The sequence below is a fragment of the Polypterus senegalus genome, chromosome 11 (genome assembly GCF_016835505.1).
Source record: "Polypterus senegalus isolate Bchr_013 chromosome 11, ASM1683550v1, whole genome shotgun sequence".
Lineage (NCBI taxonomy): Eukaryota > Metazoa > Chordata > Cladistia > Polypteriformes > Polypteridae > Polypterus > Polypterus senegalus.
The window spans coordinates 70,670,716-70,687,759 of NC_053164.1; the positions used below are offsets into that span (position 1 = coordinate 70,670,716).

Genomic DNA, 17,044 nt, shown 5'->3' on the forward strand with positions numbered 1-17,044 from the left:
TGTCTCTTTCCAAATAGCTCCACATGGTACTTCTGGCATTCTCCAGAGTATTTTTGTGACACTCACGATGGCTCTGATCCTTCTAACACTGCTAGCCTTGGTTCTGTGGCTACATCGATCAGGCTATGACAGAACAAACAGGAGTGGACAGAGAGAAGAGGAGGAGCTGTGCTATAATGAGATCAGGTACAGGTCCACTCTGCTGCAAAGATCATTTGTTTAGAAAGGATGATCTTCTTTGAATTCTAAATGACTCCAATATTTAGGTGTTGCCTGAGGTAATGTTTTTCCTACATTTTGGAAAAGTTAATAACATTAACATTACAACATTCTTTTTCTTTATTGTTCAGCCAATAACACCTCAAATTACTTTTGCTTTTTCATTCTTATCCATAATGTTTGGTAACTTGCTTAGGAATAATCAACTTTTTGCCAGATGTTTGTTCTTTTAATGACAAGTTGAAAACCCATGAGGGAAAACACATCTCAGTATAAGTGTCAACAGCTTGCTATACCTTTGAAAACTGGTACAGGGCAATATTTTCCAAGAATATTAAGTAATTTGATCAATTTTCATAAATCCTGAGGTTCTTTTTAACATTTAATACACTTTCACTGCAGCATGTTACAGTAATATGTGATTGCTTGACATTTGCATTAATTTCTATATTTCTGCTCTCTGTCGTGTAGTTAATTACAAAGACAGAAGATGGATCATTCATGATTTTTGTTATTGAATTGTCACTGAAAAGATTTAGAAAGCAATATATAGATATATATTATGCAGAGATTATCAGTCATGTATTATGTGATTTCTTACTTTTTGTTCATAAGCATGATTTTGTTGTCTTCAAATTCTAAATAAATCAGTTCTTTTTATGTAATTGTCCGAGCTGTTTACTTCTGAAAAAGTAAAAAAATAAATAAAACTTCTACTGAAGCAGCAGCTTAATCAAAGTAACACTAGTAATGAAAGATTTTTTAAATTTTTTTCATTTCTGAATTTTGTTAGGAATGAAATGCAATGCTTACCTGCACTGTCATTGCAACAAAGAACAGGCAAAAGCTTTCCACAGAACAAGCACTGAATATAAAGTTGGACACTGGCTATTTCAGAGCACCTGTGCATGCCAGTGTGGTAGGAGAGGGACTGGTAGAGATGAAGGACTCAGTCCTTGAAGAGTGTTTCTCAGAAGGGAATCGCCAATCTGATATACACTAGATTAAGAGACAGAGAGAAGGAGAGAGAGAGAGAGAAAGAGAATAACGACCTGGAACAATGGTGGAGCAGGCGACACAGCAAGTGCAGATAGGCATACATGAGCTGAAGGCAGAGAGTGCTCGGTGAAGCCTGGCTGGAAGCCTAGAAAACCGGAACCAGTTTGCTCATTAAGGATTGATGATATGGCGAACCTGAAGGAGAGAATCATTTCCCCCATAATGCTTGACTGGGATACATGGAACCAATCCTTGTTAGAATATGCAGCTGTAGGGCTGTTGAAGAGAACCTGAGCATTATGAGCTACTGGTGTGCAGAGATGCAAAGTACCATTATAGCCTCAACCTTAACCTTCTATTTGTGCATAAAAGGTGAAATGACATCTTTTTTTATAAGTGGATTATAGTTTCCAGTAGTTCATAATCCTAGTTCTGAGAATCCAGTATGGCTGGTGGTTTTAACTCCAAGCCATGTCATAATTTAGAAGTTATTTTCAATTGTTAATGGATTTTATCAGTTATTTAAAGGATTCTTCTGTAATTTCAGAAATAATTAATACTGCAGGATTTGCTTCTCAGAGTTTTTAATATAAGTGATGCTAATCTTTTCTCAATTTTTTTTAAATTATTGAATTAACAGTGGTCACTTGTCTCTGTGTGTTTGCAACCTCTTATATTTTTCTGGGTGTTTCAGCTCTTTACCCCATCACAAGATGTCTGCTTGGAGAATTGGTGACTCTAAGCTGACCCACTCTAAAATAATGACTGGAATGTCACTCATTGTGGCCTTGTTCCATAGTTCTGCTGGGATAAACATCGGTTCCATGCATCCCTGTAATGTGGGTTCAAAAAAGGATGACGGGATGCATTATAGTGCACCTACCTGTGAAGTTTCTTATCCCGTCATTGCTTTGTTACTCTTAATTAACTGCAAACCAAAAACGAGGTGCAAATAAAAAGGTAGCAAGCAATGACAGAGCTCTTTATGGAACTGTGTCTGCTCATATTAAACTAGTAGTGTGACTGTAAAATTAAAAAAGACAAGAGGCGAAAAAAGATTGAGATCTGATGTCCACTAATCCTCATTTGCTCATACCACATTTTGGTGGTTTATTAAAAAAATAAAATATTAAATATATAATTTAAAAGCAGAAGAATAAGTAGGATTGAGGCAAATAGTTTAATGAAAGATTCCATTAACTTCAAGAATCAGATTCTCATTAATCAACAAAAAAAAAACAGTTTTAGGCTCCAGGCTAGGCTGAAGAAGCAGTTAACTAACCCTCAATTGAGACGAATCAGACTGTATTGTTTAGATACTGGGCCAGATGACTTTTCTCTTTGAGACCATCACATCACTCTTGATATAACAAGATATAACAAGAGCAGTCGACAAGCTAGCAAGTCAAAGAAATATAAAATTAGGAGGTTCATGGACACATTGCAGATAAATGAGGAGTGCAGCAAATATATTGTTAGTCTATTAATGTGTTAAAACAATTGTACAGTACATTACTAGCAATAAAAATAGTGTAAATCTTTCTGAACAATCCTCACAAAACCTCAAACTTTATTTTTGTAGTTCTAGTTTTAGGAACTACTAGCTCATTACCCAGTGGCTTCGCTCACTGAGTGCAAGGGAAAAAAATAAAATGTAGTATATAAATTATTAAACAGTAAAACATTAACATGTAAGAAGTAAAGATGTATTGCGCAGTACTGGAGTGCTTTCAAGTAAAGTACATTTTATAGGCGCTATAAAACAACAGTTAAGTAGCACTACCAGCAGCTTAAATGTATTTGGATTATCTCTCGGTAGCAGATCCCTTGTGAAAGGTGCTACACGACCGCTGTGGTGTAGAAATTACATTTTCTATGCAATCCTGCAAATTTCTGCCTGACAACCTTGCACTACCTGCCTGCGATTTAAGAGAAAAATTATTCTGAGAAATGAGGACGCTGCCCTTCCATGCTTAATGGGCAGAAGGTCCAAACAATTCCCATGTCCAAAACTTAACATGAAGAGGTCGGTACATCTTCTTAGATGTAAACCCTCCATCTTCTTAAAACAATTTATCACAAAAGCAACCTTGAATGTTGCGGGGTTTTAGTGGCCTGAACTCACCTTAAGGGACAGTAAGTAATCATGAAGTACAATTTACAAAGAGAGTTTTGCTTCGACGGCACCGATCACACTCATTCGCAATGATTTCCACTCTCCCAGGAGCCGACGGGGCACTCGAAGTGTCACAAACAGTGCGAGAAGAGAGGACACTGCCCGAAACTATGAAGCTCTCGACTCGGCAGAGCAGCCCGACATTCCACACCTCTGAGCGTCCACTTTGTTCTCATGACCCCTCGCAGCTGAAGGCAGTGTCGTCTTCACATTGTTTACAGCTCGGCACAGTTAAAAAGTAGAAAGATGCAAAGCTGTTTTCCTCATCTCTTCTACTATCAAGTACTGCCAATTAAAATAAAGTTATAATGTGGCAGTTTCCGCGACAGTCACGTGGATGAATAAATAAAAATACTCTGTCAGAATGCTCCTGGCGTCGAACGGCTCAGCGCTGGAGTCCAGAAAGGAAGGCTGGGAGAGGGTGACGCGGGGCGCACTTCTATGGGATAGATCGGCGTGGTGTGTTTGTGTTTACTTCTTTTCAATATCAGTAAAGTAACTCTCACACAAATAACAATTCATAAAGACGATATAAAAATGGCATCCACAAATGAAGTGATTAGTTGCTGTATTATAATATGTTCTGTGGTCATATGTAGTTTCCGTTTCGCGTGGTCATACGTAATTTCCGTTTCAAACGCGAAAAGAATTTTATACATATAGATATAAGCTGTATTGACTTATTTTAAGTATTTACCTTAATTTCCACCTGTGTACTGAATTGGACAGTTCAATATATTGTAATTCCCACTTTCAGCAAAATAGAATTTGTTTTATTTAAATTAATGTGGCCATATCCGCCAGATATGAAGGAAACAAGCTGTTTAAGTCATTACTCATTAATTATGTCTGACTGTTGGTTACAACGGCAGAGCGGTAGCAGGGTCTCTTTTGCTTTCTGCCTTATTAAGCAGTTAATGGAATCTTGGTTCAAATATCGGTAGGGTCCCTACCTGTACCTAAGTCAGCTTTCAACAGATCAAGGCTGGCACCATCATTGGAGAGCACAGCACGTTTACTATATGACTCTTTGATTACATTAGGTCATTAAAAATCAGAGTTTTTTGGTCCTATTATCATTTCCTTATTGTCTGAATTTATGTGAGACAGTTTTTTAGTTCTGCAAGGTATGAAGTCTATTTATTTGGCATGGACAGATTTCATATACTGTACATATATATAATTTATTGTTGGCATGGCAATTCAACAAGAACCTTAGGGCAGTGTCAAGTCAGGGGAGCAAGCAGGGTATTGTCAACACACCTGGAGATTGCCAGCAAAAAGGATTAAGCAACAAGCTGCTACAAAACTCTTTTAAACTACTCCACTGCCACACACACAAACTTGTTCCACTAGTTGAAACTTTTCTAGTATTTCTCATTCTAAATTGCTGTAAGGTGTTCTTAAGATTATAGATTCGCGTGTTCAGGAGTTGCAAAATTTTAGGAAACACACATTCCATGCTGTCAAGTCAGGTAAATAAGGCAGTTAATTCACAGCCAAGACTATTTTTTTTTCTCCTGCAAACAATGGTGTGTAATTTCAATAGGTTTAATGGCAGCAGGACATGTGCTTGTTGTCCAAATGCGTCATTATCACTGGGATGGAATGTAGTATACTCTTTTTTTTATTATATTTTTATTAATTTTAATGCAATCCATACAAATCAATCAAGTTTTTACAAAAAAAAAAATTAAGTTAAGGACAAATCGATCCCCACCCCTGAGAGAGAGGGCAAGGCAAAAGGCATGAATTTTAAGGCTTGTGAACATACCAAAACTAATAAATTCTCTGTGCTTTAGATAGATAGATAGATAGATAGATAGATAGATAGATAGATAGATAGATACTTTATTAATCCCAAGGGGAAATTCACATAATCCAGCAGCAGTATACTGATACAAAGAAACAATATTAAATTAAATAGTAATAAAAATGAAAAAAAATTAAAATAAAATTAATGTTCACACTTACTCCCCCGGGTGGAATTGAAGAGTCGCATAGTGTGTGGGAGGAACGATCTCCTCAGTCTGTCAGTGGAGCAGGACAGTGACAGCAGTCTGTCACTGAAGCTACTCCTCTGCCTGGAGATGACACTGTTCAGTGGATGCAGTGGATTCTTCATGATTGACAGGAGTTTGCTAAGTGCCCGTCTCTCTGCCACAGATGTTAAACTGTCCAACTTTACTCCTACAATAGAGCCTGCCTTCTTAACAAGTTTGTCCAGGCGTGAGGCGTCTTTCATCTTTATGCTGCCACCCCAGCACACCACTGCGTAGAAGAGGGCACTCTCCACAACCGTCTGGTAGAACATCTGCAGCATTTTACTGCAAATGTTGAAGGGTGCCAACCTTCTCAGAAAGTATAGTCTGCTTTGACCTTTCTTACATAGAGCATCAGTATTGGCAGTCCAGTCCAATTTGTCATCCAGCTGCACTCCCAGATATTTAAAGGTCTGCACCCTCTGCACACAGTCACCTCTGATGATCACAGGGTCCATGAGGGGCCTAGGCCTCCTAAAATCCACCACCAGCTCCTTGGTCTTGCTGGTGTTAAGGTGTAAGTGGTTTGAGTCACACCATTTAACAAAGTCTTTGATTAACTTTCTGTACTCCTCCTACTGCCCACTCCTGATGCAGCCCACAATAGCATTGTCATCAGCGAACTTTTGCACATGGCAGGACTCCGAGTCATATTGGAAGTCTGATGTATATAGACTGAACAGGACCGGAGAAAGTACAGTCCCCTGTGGCGCCTCTGTATTGCTGCACACAATGTCAGACCTGCAGTTCCCAAGACGCACATATTGAGGTCTGTCTGTAAGATAGTCCACAATCCATGCCACAAGGTGTGAATCTACTCCCATCTCAGTCAGCTTATCCCTAAGGAGCAGAGGTTGGATGGTGTTGAAGGCGCTAGAGAAGTCCAAAAACATAATTCTTACAGCACCACTGTCCAGGTGGGAGAGGGATCGATGAAGCATATAGATGATGGCATCCTCCGCTCCCACCTTCTCCTGGTATGCGAACTGAAGAGGGTCGAGGGCGTGGCGGACCTGTGACCTCAGGTGGTGAAGCAGCAGCCGCTCCATGGTCTTCATCAGATATTACGTCAGAGCAACAGGCCGGAAGTCATTCAGCTCACTAGGACGTGATACCTTTGGGACAGGAGTGATACAAGATGTTTTCCAAAGCCTTGAGACTCTCCCCTGTTCCAGGCTCAGGTTGAAGATGCGCTGTAGAGGACTCCCCAGTTCCAACGCACAGGCCTTCAGCAATCGTGGCGATACACCATGAGCTTATTTTAAAATATTACTGATTAGATCCTGCCATGTTTTGAAAAAAATCTGTACGGATCCTCTGAGTACTTGATTTTTTCCAATTTCAAATAGTATAACACATTGGTTTCATCCATCCATCCATTTTCTAACCCGCTGAATACGAATACAGGGTCACGGGGTCTGCTGGAGCCAATCCCAGCCAACACAGGGCACAAGGCAGGAACCAATCCCGGGCAGGGTGCCAACCCACCACAGGACACACACAAACACACCCACACACTAAGCACACACTAGGGCCAATTTAGAATCGCCAATCCACCTAACCTGCATTGGTTTCCCACTGACTTAAAAGAGGAGAGTTTGGGTTCTTCCAGTTTATCAGAATAAGAATGTAGTATACTCTGACCAGAGGCTTACATATCAACTATCCAATGCTCTCTGTCCCCTTTCTTGAAACCTGTAGCAACTATCTATTAAAGAGTATTTTTATGTAAAGTATCCTACTAAACCCTACCTGCCCAATACTGCAGGCTGCCAGCCCACCACAGTGCTTGCTCACACACACACACTCACTCAAGGTCCAGTTAGGAACCACCAATGAATCTAACTTACATGCCAGAAGAGATCCCACTCCAAAACATGGAGAATGTGCAGACTCCACACAGCCAACATCTGGCTGTGGCTTCAAAACTAGTATGCTGTCTCCATGAAGCAGCAACTATAGCCACTGTGCTACTATGCAGCCCTCTGGAAATATTATTTTTACTAGTATTTTTAATTCTTTCATATTTCTTTCATAGTATGAAAATGGTTAGCATGTCTTTCTCTCAGCTCCAGGAGTTCAAGTTCTGTGTGGAGCTTGTATGTTCTAAATGTCTTGGTATTGTTTTCTCTTTATAATTTAATTTTCTACCTGTATCCTAAATAAGTGCAGATATGGCCAGTGTGTGTGGATATAGGCACAGGACTACTGGCACTCGCACCAGTTGTTCAGGGATATCTTCTACCTATATGACATAAGGCTGCTGAGCAGTCAATTGTAAGAATTCAAATAATGTAACATAACAAATGGTTTGTACAAATATATACTTACAAATACTGTATGATTGTATGGTGTATGTGTGTTTCATGCCAAGCATACTTTTTCTCTGTTTTATTTGCTGTACATATTTTTTGCATTGTATTTTTGTCCACTGTCTTGAAGGAGACATGAAAATAAGAATTTTGTTTTACTATGTGTACATGACAATAAATCTGACTTAACTTGACTTGAGTGAGCCTTCCTATGGACTCGTTCCTGTTCCTACACTTGTTGGTCTTACACTTGTCTCTTCTGGGATAGGTTCTGATTCCATGTTACACTAAATTAAATTATATTCTGTACACGGATGTTTTATCAGTTCTTTATAGGAAAATGCATTAAATTTAGCTCACGCATATATCTCTATAATGATCCATTATTTAAGCCATAGCCATTGCCTGCTACAAGATGTCAATGTTTTGGATGCTTAACCATAATAATGTACAGTTAATGTATTATCAGGACTCATATGATGGTAGATAAAATCAATAATAGATATAACTGTGCCAAATTCAGGAGAATTTGCAGTCCAGCAAATAATGTGTCCTCCCATGTTTTGAAAGACATGCTATACTGTATATCTGTATATCTGGCATGCTTGAGCAATCCCTGCCTCTGTCCAAGGTATCGCTGAACTGCCCATTTCCAGTCTTTATTTCCAATGAAGATAAATAAACTCCAGCATATGACAGATTTTTTTTTTCCCTACTGGGTGTGCATGTCTCAATGCAAGCACAGTACTGCTTATAGTATTGGCATTGTGATTGGTGTCAGATTTAGTCAGGGTGGTAGTGTTATTCATTAACTCCCTTTTAGCATCAGTCAATAGGAGGTCCTGGGAGTCTTTTTCTGTTTCAGCCTCTATTTTGCCTTCACAGTTGTTGTTTAACAACAATATGACTTTCAATAATGTAGTGAATGACTAGTTTGTGCCAATTCATAAAAAAGCCCAAAAGGAGAAGAAAATTTAGTCCACCTACATACAAACTGTCCATGGGCAATTATCAACAACAGACATAAAAGGCACATAGTGTCAGAATACAACCTCATTTTAGGACTCACACACATGCACGGCTCACTGACACATTTTACTTTACATTTAATGGTGGGTGATAGCCTTACTAGATCTTTTATACAGGGTGGGCCGTAAGTTTCCATACATATGGTTTTTAACATTTTATTTTTTATATTTCACATAACCTAAAAAATCATTTGAATAGAGAACAATGAATTGAAATCATACTGATGGCCAGGTCAGGAAGAAGTTGCATGTTTGCAATCAAATTTAACAGAAAACTTGGAATGAACATCACACACAAAATATAAATCATCTTAGGGAATGTATCACCAATGCCATTACAGGCGTAATTCCAGCTGTGCTAATACGTGTTCCTCAACAGTGGCGGACACGTATTAAAATGTGTTTTCAAAACAATGGCAGTCATGTAGAGTATATTATATAAATAAAAATGTTTTTTCATAAAAAAATGTTTATTTTTCTTATGAATGGAAACTTATGGCCCACCCTGTAGCATAAAAATCAATAATAGATTTCACTGTGCCTGTGTGCTGCTCACAGTTCACTTCAGTTCCTTCTCTTCTTGTTTGACCTTTTCATATTCACCTTCGGATGATAGACCTTGCTAGAATGTTGGCTAATTATTGGTGAAGCAAGTGACCGAATTCAGTGCTCACCACACAATAGCAGTTAATAAGACTGCTTCCTACTGGTGCCCATTAATATTACTGAAGCCACAAACATGCAGTCTGTACAGTGGTAGTCCTTTTCTGAAATAGAATCCAACTGCAGACCTCCGCAGTTCTGTCCTGTTCACGAGCCAGATAAATCACACACATCCAGTGACATTTATTGGCCTTTGCAGTACACGTCAGTCATGTTACACGACACGCTTGACTATTTGTGTCTTTTTCAACATTCCTTTCTCAAGGTGTACCTTGCACATTGTTCTCACACTGTGGGTAAGATTACGACTGTGGGAGGTTTATCTCACTCAAGAGTAATGGCAACTACAACAACAACAACAAATGTACTATACTGTATTTTCATACAAACAATGCAGGTCAAAATGCTTTACAAGATATCAAGGAGAAAGTTAACTGAAAAGAGAAACAAATAAGATTAGACAATAAAACTGAAGAATGTAATGTACTATTGAGTAGGCATGTCTTGTAGTAGGTGTGTCATGTAGCATGAGTGTCGTGTAGTGGTGTGGATCACAGGCAGGCCCTTCTTGGAGTTTTAAGAGTATTAATCATGTACCATAAATATGCAATCCGATTGACTGTTCTGCAAGGACTCCTGAATTGAAGCGCTCTGGAAATTTGCAGGTAAACCCTTGTCCTTTAATGAGCTCCAAATCCAACTGTGAACAAGAACAAGTGTAGTGTTGTTTTTATGCTCTCAATGCCGAAACTTGAAAAGTTACTATATCCTGAGGAATTATGTACACTGATGTCTACTTGGCTGCTTACATAGATTTTAACATATATATATTTTTTAATGAATTGCAAATTACCCTTCAATTAACGAGGTAAATCAAGTTCTTATTGATTGTTGGTTTAGCCAGTATGTATATATTGGTTTTAAGTAAATAAATACATAATAGCTGTCTTTTTCATTTCTTGATCCTTCTCACCCCCCACCTTCCTTACCTTTTCTCCCTCACAGAACAGACGCTTTATCTCCTGCTTGCCACCCTTCTACAAAACTTCCATTTTCAAGCTCCTAATCAGGCTAAAACAGCAGCACTTCTCTACCCTTGTGCACCTTTGGGAATGATCCTTCCTGTGGTGTTCGTAATCATTAAAGCATGACCTTGTTCTGTGTTGTGCAGAATGATGTTCCCATTTCATTAATAAATACTGCCTTTTGAACAGTAAGTATCCATCCCGAGAATTAATGCAGTATGTAATGAATGTATTTTTGCTCACCATAAATATAAAACAAATTACCCTGAGGGATAATAAAGCCTAGTTAACCTAACTCTGTTTTATGTTATACAAGTTTTTTACCTGGAGGTGTTTTGTAGGCAAGAATGATTCTCAAAGTCCCCAGGGACTGTAGTTGATGATGAGAAAATTTAAAACACTTGACTGTTATAACATCCATCCATCCATCCATCCAATTTCTAACTCGTTCCCATTTTAGTCTTGAGGAGAGTTGCCGCCTATCCTGACAGTATTGCTAGTCTAAGGAAATCATTTGGGTACTACCCTGCAAAGTAAAATAAACTCAATGCATTGCTTCTGACACTTAACCTCAACAATCTGTGCCAGGCAAAGAAGATACAGAGTGAGAGGTTAGTAGAAAGTGTATGTCCATGATTGCTCAGAGCATTACCTGTATTAAAGTCATGGAAAGATAAGCACTTTGGAACTGTCTGACTGAACCACAAAATACTTCTGGAAATCTTCATATATAAAACCCTAAGGTCTGTCCATCTGTCATGGGGATACTCACAAACTACTGGGGCTAGAACCTTGATCTTTGTCTTGATCAAAAGATTATGACCACATTCTGGAAATTTAAAGAAAAAAAAGGTAATGGCAACCTTGTGGCGATGACCTGTGGTCATGTGTTTATGGAGAAGTGATAGAGAAGCCAAGTTATAACCTCTAGAATGGTAGAAAGAAAAAGAAGAGCAGTGACATCTGTTGAGCTTCAAGCAAATAACAGAAATTAAGTGATGAAGAACGACAAAGAATAAAACGTCATGACAGTAAACCAAACTGAAAAGCAAAAGTACTCCTAAATATAGATCAACTGAGCGGCAGACAAACACAATGGTTCACAGGCATGCAAGACAAAGTCTAGGATACAGAATGCAAAAACGTCCCAGAGGCGGAAATGCACGGTGGCAATCGAAAAGATTGTTAAATAGTCAAAACTTTCCACCACATTAAAGCATTGCTTTTAAATCTTCAGACTGATGTTTACTTGAAAACCACTAATTCACTAATTAGCAAAGTTACATCATTGAGTGATCAATGTCAAGCTGGATTTGTTTTGTCTTGAAAACAAGTGTGTGTTGCCAAAATAGTAAAGTTAAACTTGTTCTAGATGAGCCAACACAAGTAGTAACATGTAACTTCTAGAGAAATGGAAAGAAGCAACTGTTTAGAAAACATAAGAAGTATCAACAGCTTCTTAACTTTAATTTGGTTTGTTTTTTTATTTTACTTTAGGACCACAAGTCCATGTGTTTCACTAGTGATGTTTAATTTTGTCCATATCTCCCATCCATTTGTCCATTTTCTTATTTTAGTGTTTCCTAATTTGTGTTTTATGGAGCAGGAGCCTTAATGAATGTAGATGTTTGTAAAAACTGAGAGTAAATATAATGTATTGCCCAGTGGTACAGTCCTGGGTTTGAATTTAGGCCCAGTCACCGTCTAAGATGGAGTTTTTACATTCTTACTTTGTCCACGTTTATTATTCCCTAGTTCTTCTGGATTTCATCTAACATTCCAAATAAGTGCAAGTTAGGTTGACGGGCAGCTTGAACTTAGCCCACCATGAGTGGTCATGACTGTGTCCATGAGTGTGCCGTGTGATGAACTGGCACTCTGTCCAGGATTTGTTCCCACCTTGTGCCTAATGCTATTATGATAGGATTGGCTCCTTGTGACACCAAACTGGACAAGCAGGCTGGAGGGACATTTGTGTGTTCACCGTCATTCAGACCTGAGAACACATTCATTCATTTTATCAGATCATTTGAATGATTATGTGCAAGACTAAAATGACTGCTTAATAATGTACATCAAAAAAAATTTAAACAATGTTTTAGACAAATTTACCTCAACAAAATTACATAGTTCAAAATTGCAAAATATTTTAAATATACTGTACAATGCAATTGATTTAATATGTGGAAATAAATTAAAACATTTTAACCATATATTTTCTGCACAATATACACATTACAGATTTATGGCCACCTTTAGTAAAGCTGAACAAAGAAAAAAAGAAAATATGGTAATTCATTACTATGTCATACAGCAAAAGCACAAAATACAAATAACTAATGATCTTCACTAATAAAATAATGTATTTTATACACTACCTAACATTATTAAGATAATTATAAAGAAATTCAAAATTATCCAATAACCTTTCCTGACAGCCAGGGGTCTCTCTTTGTTTCCCACTCAGAGTAAGTAAAATGATGGTGGAGGTGAGGTGGAGATCTGCAGTGTCTGGTTGCATCAAGGTGTCGTGACATCATGGAGTATAAGAAATGACACATCAACATCAAAAGGCTATCTTATATATAAACGTCTATGCGTGGAAGTGTGTGTGTCTGTCCAGCCCAGAAGTGAGAGGTGGAGTCGGGGTAAGGGCTCCGCCTCCAAGGAAACAGAAAACTTTCTTAGCTGCTAATAACACAAGCGAGGCCAGCATGTCAGCAAAAAGAAACCTCAGAAGAAAGACAAAGTCGCTTAGCCGCTAATATTGGCAAAATGGTATCCCTTTTAGTTTTCCTCCCACAGAGAGAGATGTCTAGAGCAGTTCCTTTCAATTACCTGACATCTCTACATTTCAGGGGTTTTTTTTTCTGATGATTTCAATAGTTTCGAGGACCACGGGCTTTTTACAGCTTGGGCTTACACAGCTAGTATAGAATATATATAGAATAAGAAAGAACATATTGATAACAACAGGCATGTCAGAAGTTTGTCAAATAACACACAACATCCATAGGTCTCGATTTCAGATGATGGACACATACAAAGAAAATAATCTCATTCAAACTATAAAATGTGGACATGTATCACTGAATTTTTGGAATTGATTTATTGCTACTGGCATTGGAGTCCTTGGTAAGCTCAATGTCATCATCAACTCTAAGTTTCAAGATATCAAGACCACAACTTTGGTCACAAAAAGAAGTTGCACTGTGGAAATGACGCTAAACACACTTTAGAATTAACAAAGATAATAGGCAGTAAGAAAAGTTATGTTTCACTATAACCATCTCAGCATCTGGCCTCAAACCAACTGAAAATCTGTGACCTGAGTTGGAAAAGGCAGTCCAGTGATCTAGACTTGGTTGCTTGAAGGATATGGAAACAATCTCCTTACAGAACCCACTTCCTTTAAATGTGTTCTCCAACCCTCTTGAGTATTACAGAAAAAGGTTTTGTGCTCTTACCCATGTAGAAGGCACAAAACAGAATTCATTTGCATGATTAACAAAATGATATTCATTAATTAAAAACCTTTGTTTTTAAATAGTTTTAATACAATTAAAGCTTGTATTGTTTTGTTGGTCTAAAATGAATGTTTTTCTCTTAGCTGGCATGTTAGCATGCTTTTCTTTCAGCCTCACTGAACAACATCTGAGTGTTCAGACTTTGCCACACAAACTGAGTTGTTATGCAGGCTATTCCTTTATGAGACAGTTTTACTGGGTAGGTGCAGTAAGTAACCAGGCCTGGCAGCTCTGTATCAATTGCACACTTCACACATCAGCTGTGGCCACTAGAAGGTGCTGCTGAGCCAAACTCAAAAGTTGCCTGCAACACAAAAATTAGTAAACAGCAAATCTATTCCTTTACACAAGTGTTTTACTGGGTTAGTTAAGTATGCATATCTAAACGCTCTGCCTCAGTCAGGTACTGCATACATTCTCTGTGCAAGATTACTGCTGTTTGTTGTGCATTATTCATATTGCTTCTTACATCATAACTCAATGTATGTTTTCATGCAGAGTGTGTTCCGTAGAAAAGCATACATAATATGTGTGTGTACTGTAATGAACATCAATGTGAAAAAAATTATTTTGCCTTAAATTAACTTGGCTACTGCTGCCAATGAATGCAGCTCACAACAGTCAGTCCGTACTCAGACCACAACAAAGAATTCCGTAAGAATCGAACCATTTTTCCAAAGTAACATCTCCACTTCTTCAGGTGCAGATCCCACTGTCCTAGGTAATTCTTTTTAAGTAGCTCAACAATATATGACTCTAGAAACAAAGCCCTTTATGGGCTTTATTAGAGTCATGTAACAGTAGTGTGGCGATGGCTAATATCCTCATCAGCACCGCACAGCACCCAATTTTGTGACTCTTTGTCTTGCATGTTCATTTGATATCTCAGTCTTATGTGGTTGATATTACTGAGTGTGGCTGCAGAATTCCACATACACAGTTGCTTCCTGCTATATATGTGATCTTACCAGGACAGGCTCCAGGGTCAAAAAAAGCAGGTTCTGAATATAAATATATTGGTGGATTTTTCACTACAACAACAACATTTATTTATATAGCACATTTTCATACAAAAAAATTGTAGCTTAAAGTGCTTTACAAAAAGAAGAATAGAAAAATAGAAGACACAATAAAAAATAAAAATACGTCAACATTAATTAACATAGAATAAGTAAGGTCCGATGGCCAGGGTGGACAGAAAAAAAAAAAAAAACTCCAGAGGCTGGAGAAAAAAAATAAAATCTGTAGGGATTCCAGACCAAGAGACTGCCCAGTCCCCTCTGCACTAGCGAGATGTATTTTTTATACACGGAAAATGTGTTGGTATTTTAAATATACAATACCAGGCTATGGTCAGGAATGTCCTTGCCAGCATCTTAGCCTCCCTTGCTTCTATTTAAAGATTGCCTGGGTACCACTGTCCATGAAATAAGAACACTGTAACATGTTCCCATGTTGCTGTATCTCTTCCTACATGATCTGTCATACCCCACCGCCCTTCACCTAGCTCTATAACCCTGGACTATCTAGTTTTGAGGAATTCTTTACCACTCTGGCCGTATCAGCTTGTTTCAGCTTGTGAACACTCTGTCAAGGTCTCATCTGGTCTTTAAGTATGGCAGCCTGACTGGTAGAACTTTAATATGTACTGACGCTATGAATTACATCTTACTGAATTAGACTTTATTTTACTTATTGGTTCTCACAGAGCAGCACACCTTCACAAGGTGATTTACAAAGAAAATAATCCAAAAGATCCAGATGGCATGCAGTGCATGATACACTTTAAGGTAACAAACTTTGAAGCGTCTACAAAAGTAAAGGTGAAGTGATGGAAGAAGAAGGGTAACAGGTACAAAAGAACTGATTAGAGAATAGACGATTAAAATGTAAGAGAGAGATGAAAGGTGTGTTTTACAGGAGATATGAATGTCTCAAACTGACATCCAGATAAATCTGTGGGAATCAGGTCATCTCAGGTGTTTACTAGGCTAGAATGAGGTAAGTCAGTATATACTTTAAAAACAGAAATCCCTGGTCATTTCAGTTGACACCCAGCAGCCTGAGATCTTCAAGTCACTTTTAAAATAAGAATGTCTGTCAGTTTTGCAGCTTATGGACAGCAGGCAGCTTCCTCACTGAAGCCTGAGTCGGGCAGGCCATCCAATGGTAATGAGGTGTCAGGACACCCATAAAGCTCTGGGTGACATGACTAATCAGTTTCAGGCCACTGTCCCATTTTATCATTGAGCTTTTTATTGTAACAGTTTACTCTTTATGTCTTTAAGTTAAAGCTGACATTTATTCTCACAGACATCAGGCCAATAATGTACTTTTAGAGGGCAAAACCTTAAAATTTATAATGTCTGAATTCATCAGTGCAGAGATACACAGCACCATCTAGTGGATTCTTGAAGAAATGCAGAGTTTACTAAGGAACCTCAGCGTTTATGTTAAAATAGGAAGCAAACCAGAAAAATCAAAGGGATACCATTGTTTTCAATTAAATAGTTAGTCTGAAATGGGTTTTGCCATTGTCAGGCTTATTTTCATATTTTTAATTTGAAAAAGCTAACTCATAAACGACTAAATGGCCAATGACAAAAGAATCTTAGGAAATGTTTACTAGAAGAACATAAAATAAACATACACAGCATTAAATTATATAGATTACGTACCTCCAATTCTTTCTCTTAAATAGACACACCATATTTTTCTTGTCTTCTCACCCATCCACATGTCCATGTCTTTTTCTCTTCTTCGTACTTTCAGAGCGCAGTACAGCAAGTGTCAGCAATGTAGCCCTTTGTTGAAATTTTAAGAAGCCTGTGGCCATCATGTTTTCTTGAATAGGTAGAACTGTCTGTCGGGACCATGTATACATATAGCCTGAGCACCTATGTCATGGAGTGTCAATCAGACTGAGCATGTTCAAATAGTTTGAGAACACATACGACTGGTGAAACAATTGTGCAGTGTGAGTAGTCACTTGACCGTGGTTTCTAAAAATCACTAAATGTAGACGAGACAGTCTAAACGAGACAGTCTAAAAA

The 17,044-nt window shown here is 38.1% G+C and overlaps 1 protein-coding gene across 3 annotated transcripts in view; it reads left to right on the top strand.

The window, feature by feature from the left end:
- zgc:165604 (uncharacterized protein LOC792578 homolog) overlaps positions 1-10,739 on the top strand; it is a 100,437-nt gene extending 89,698 nt beyond the window's left edge. For 2 of the 3 annotated variants that reach the window (XM_039769000.1, XM_039769002.1), the window contains 2 exons: positions 18-186; positions 10,445-10,739. In XM_039769000.1, coding sequence (XP_039624934.1) covers positions 18-186; positions 10,445-10,505 — 230 coding nt within the window. In that variant the 3' untranslated portion in view covers positions 10,506-10,739. Of the gene's footprint in view, positions 1-17; positions 580-10,444 lie in introns of those variants that run through there. The other variant, XM_039769001.1, reaches the window with a different exon arrangement.
- The last annotated feature ends 6,305 nt before the right edge of the window (positions 10,740-17,044 follow it).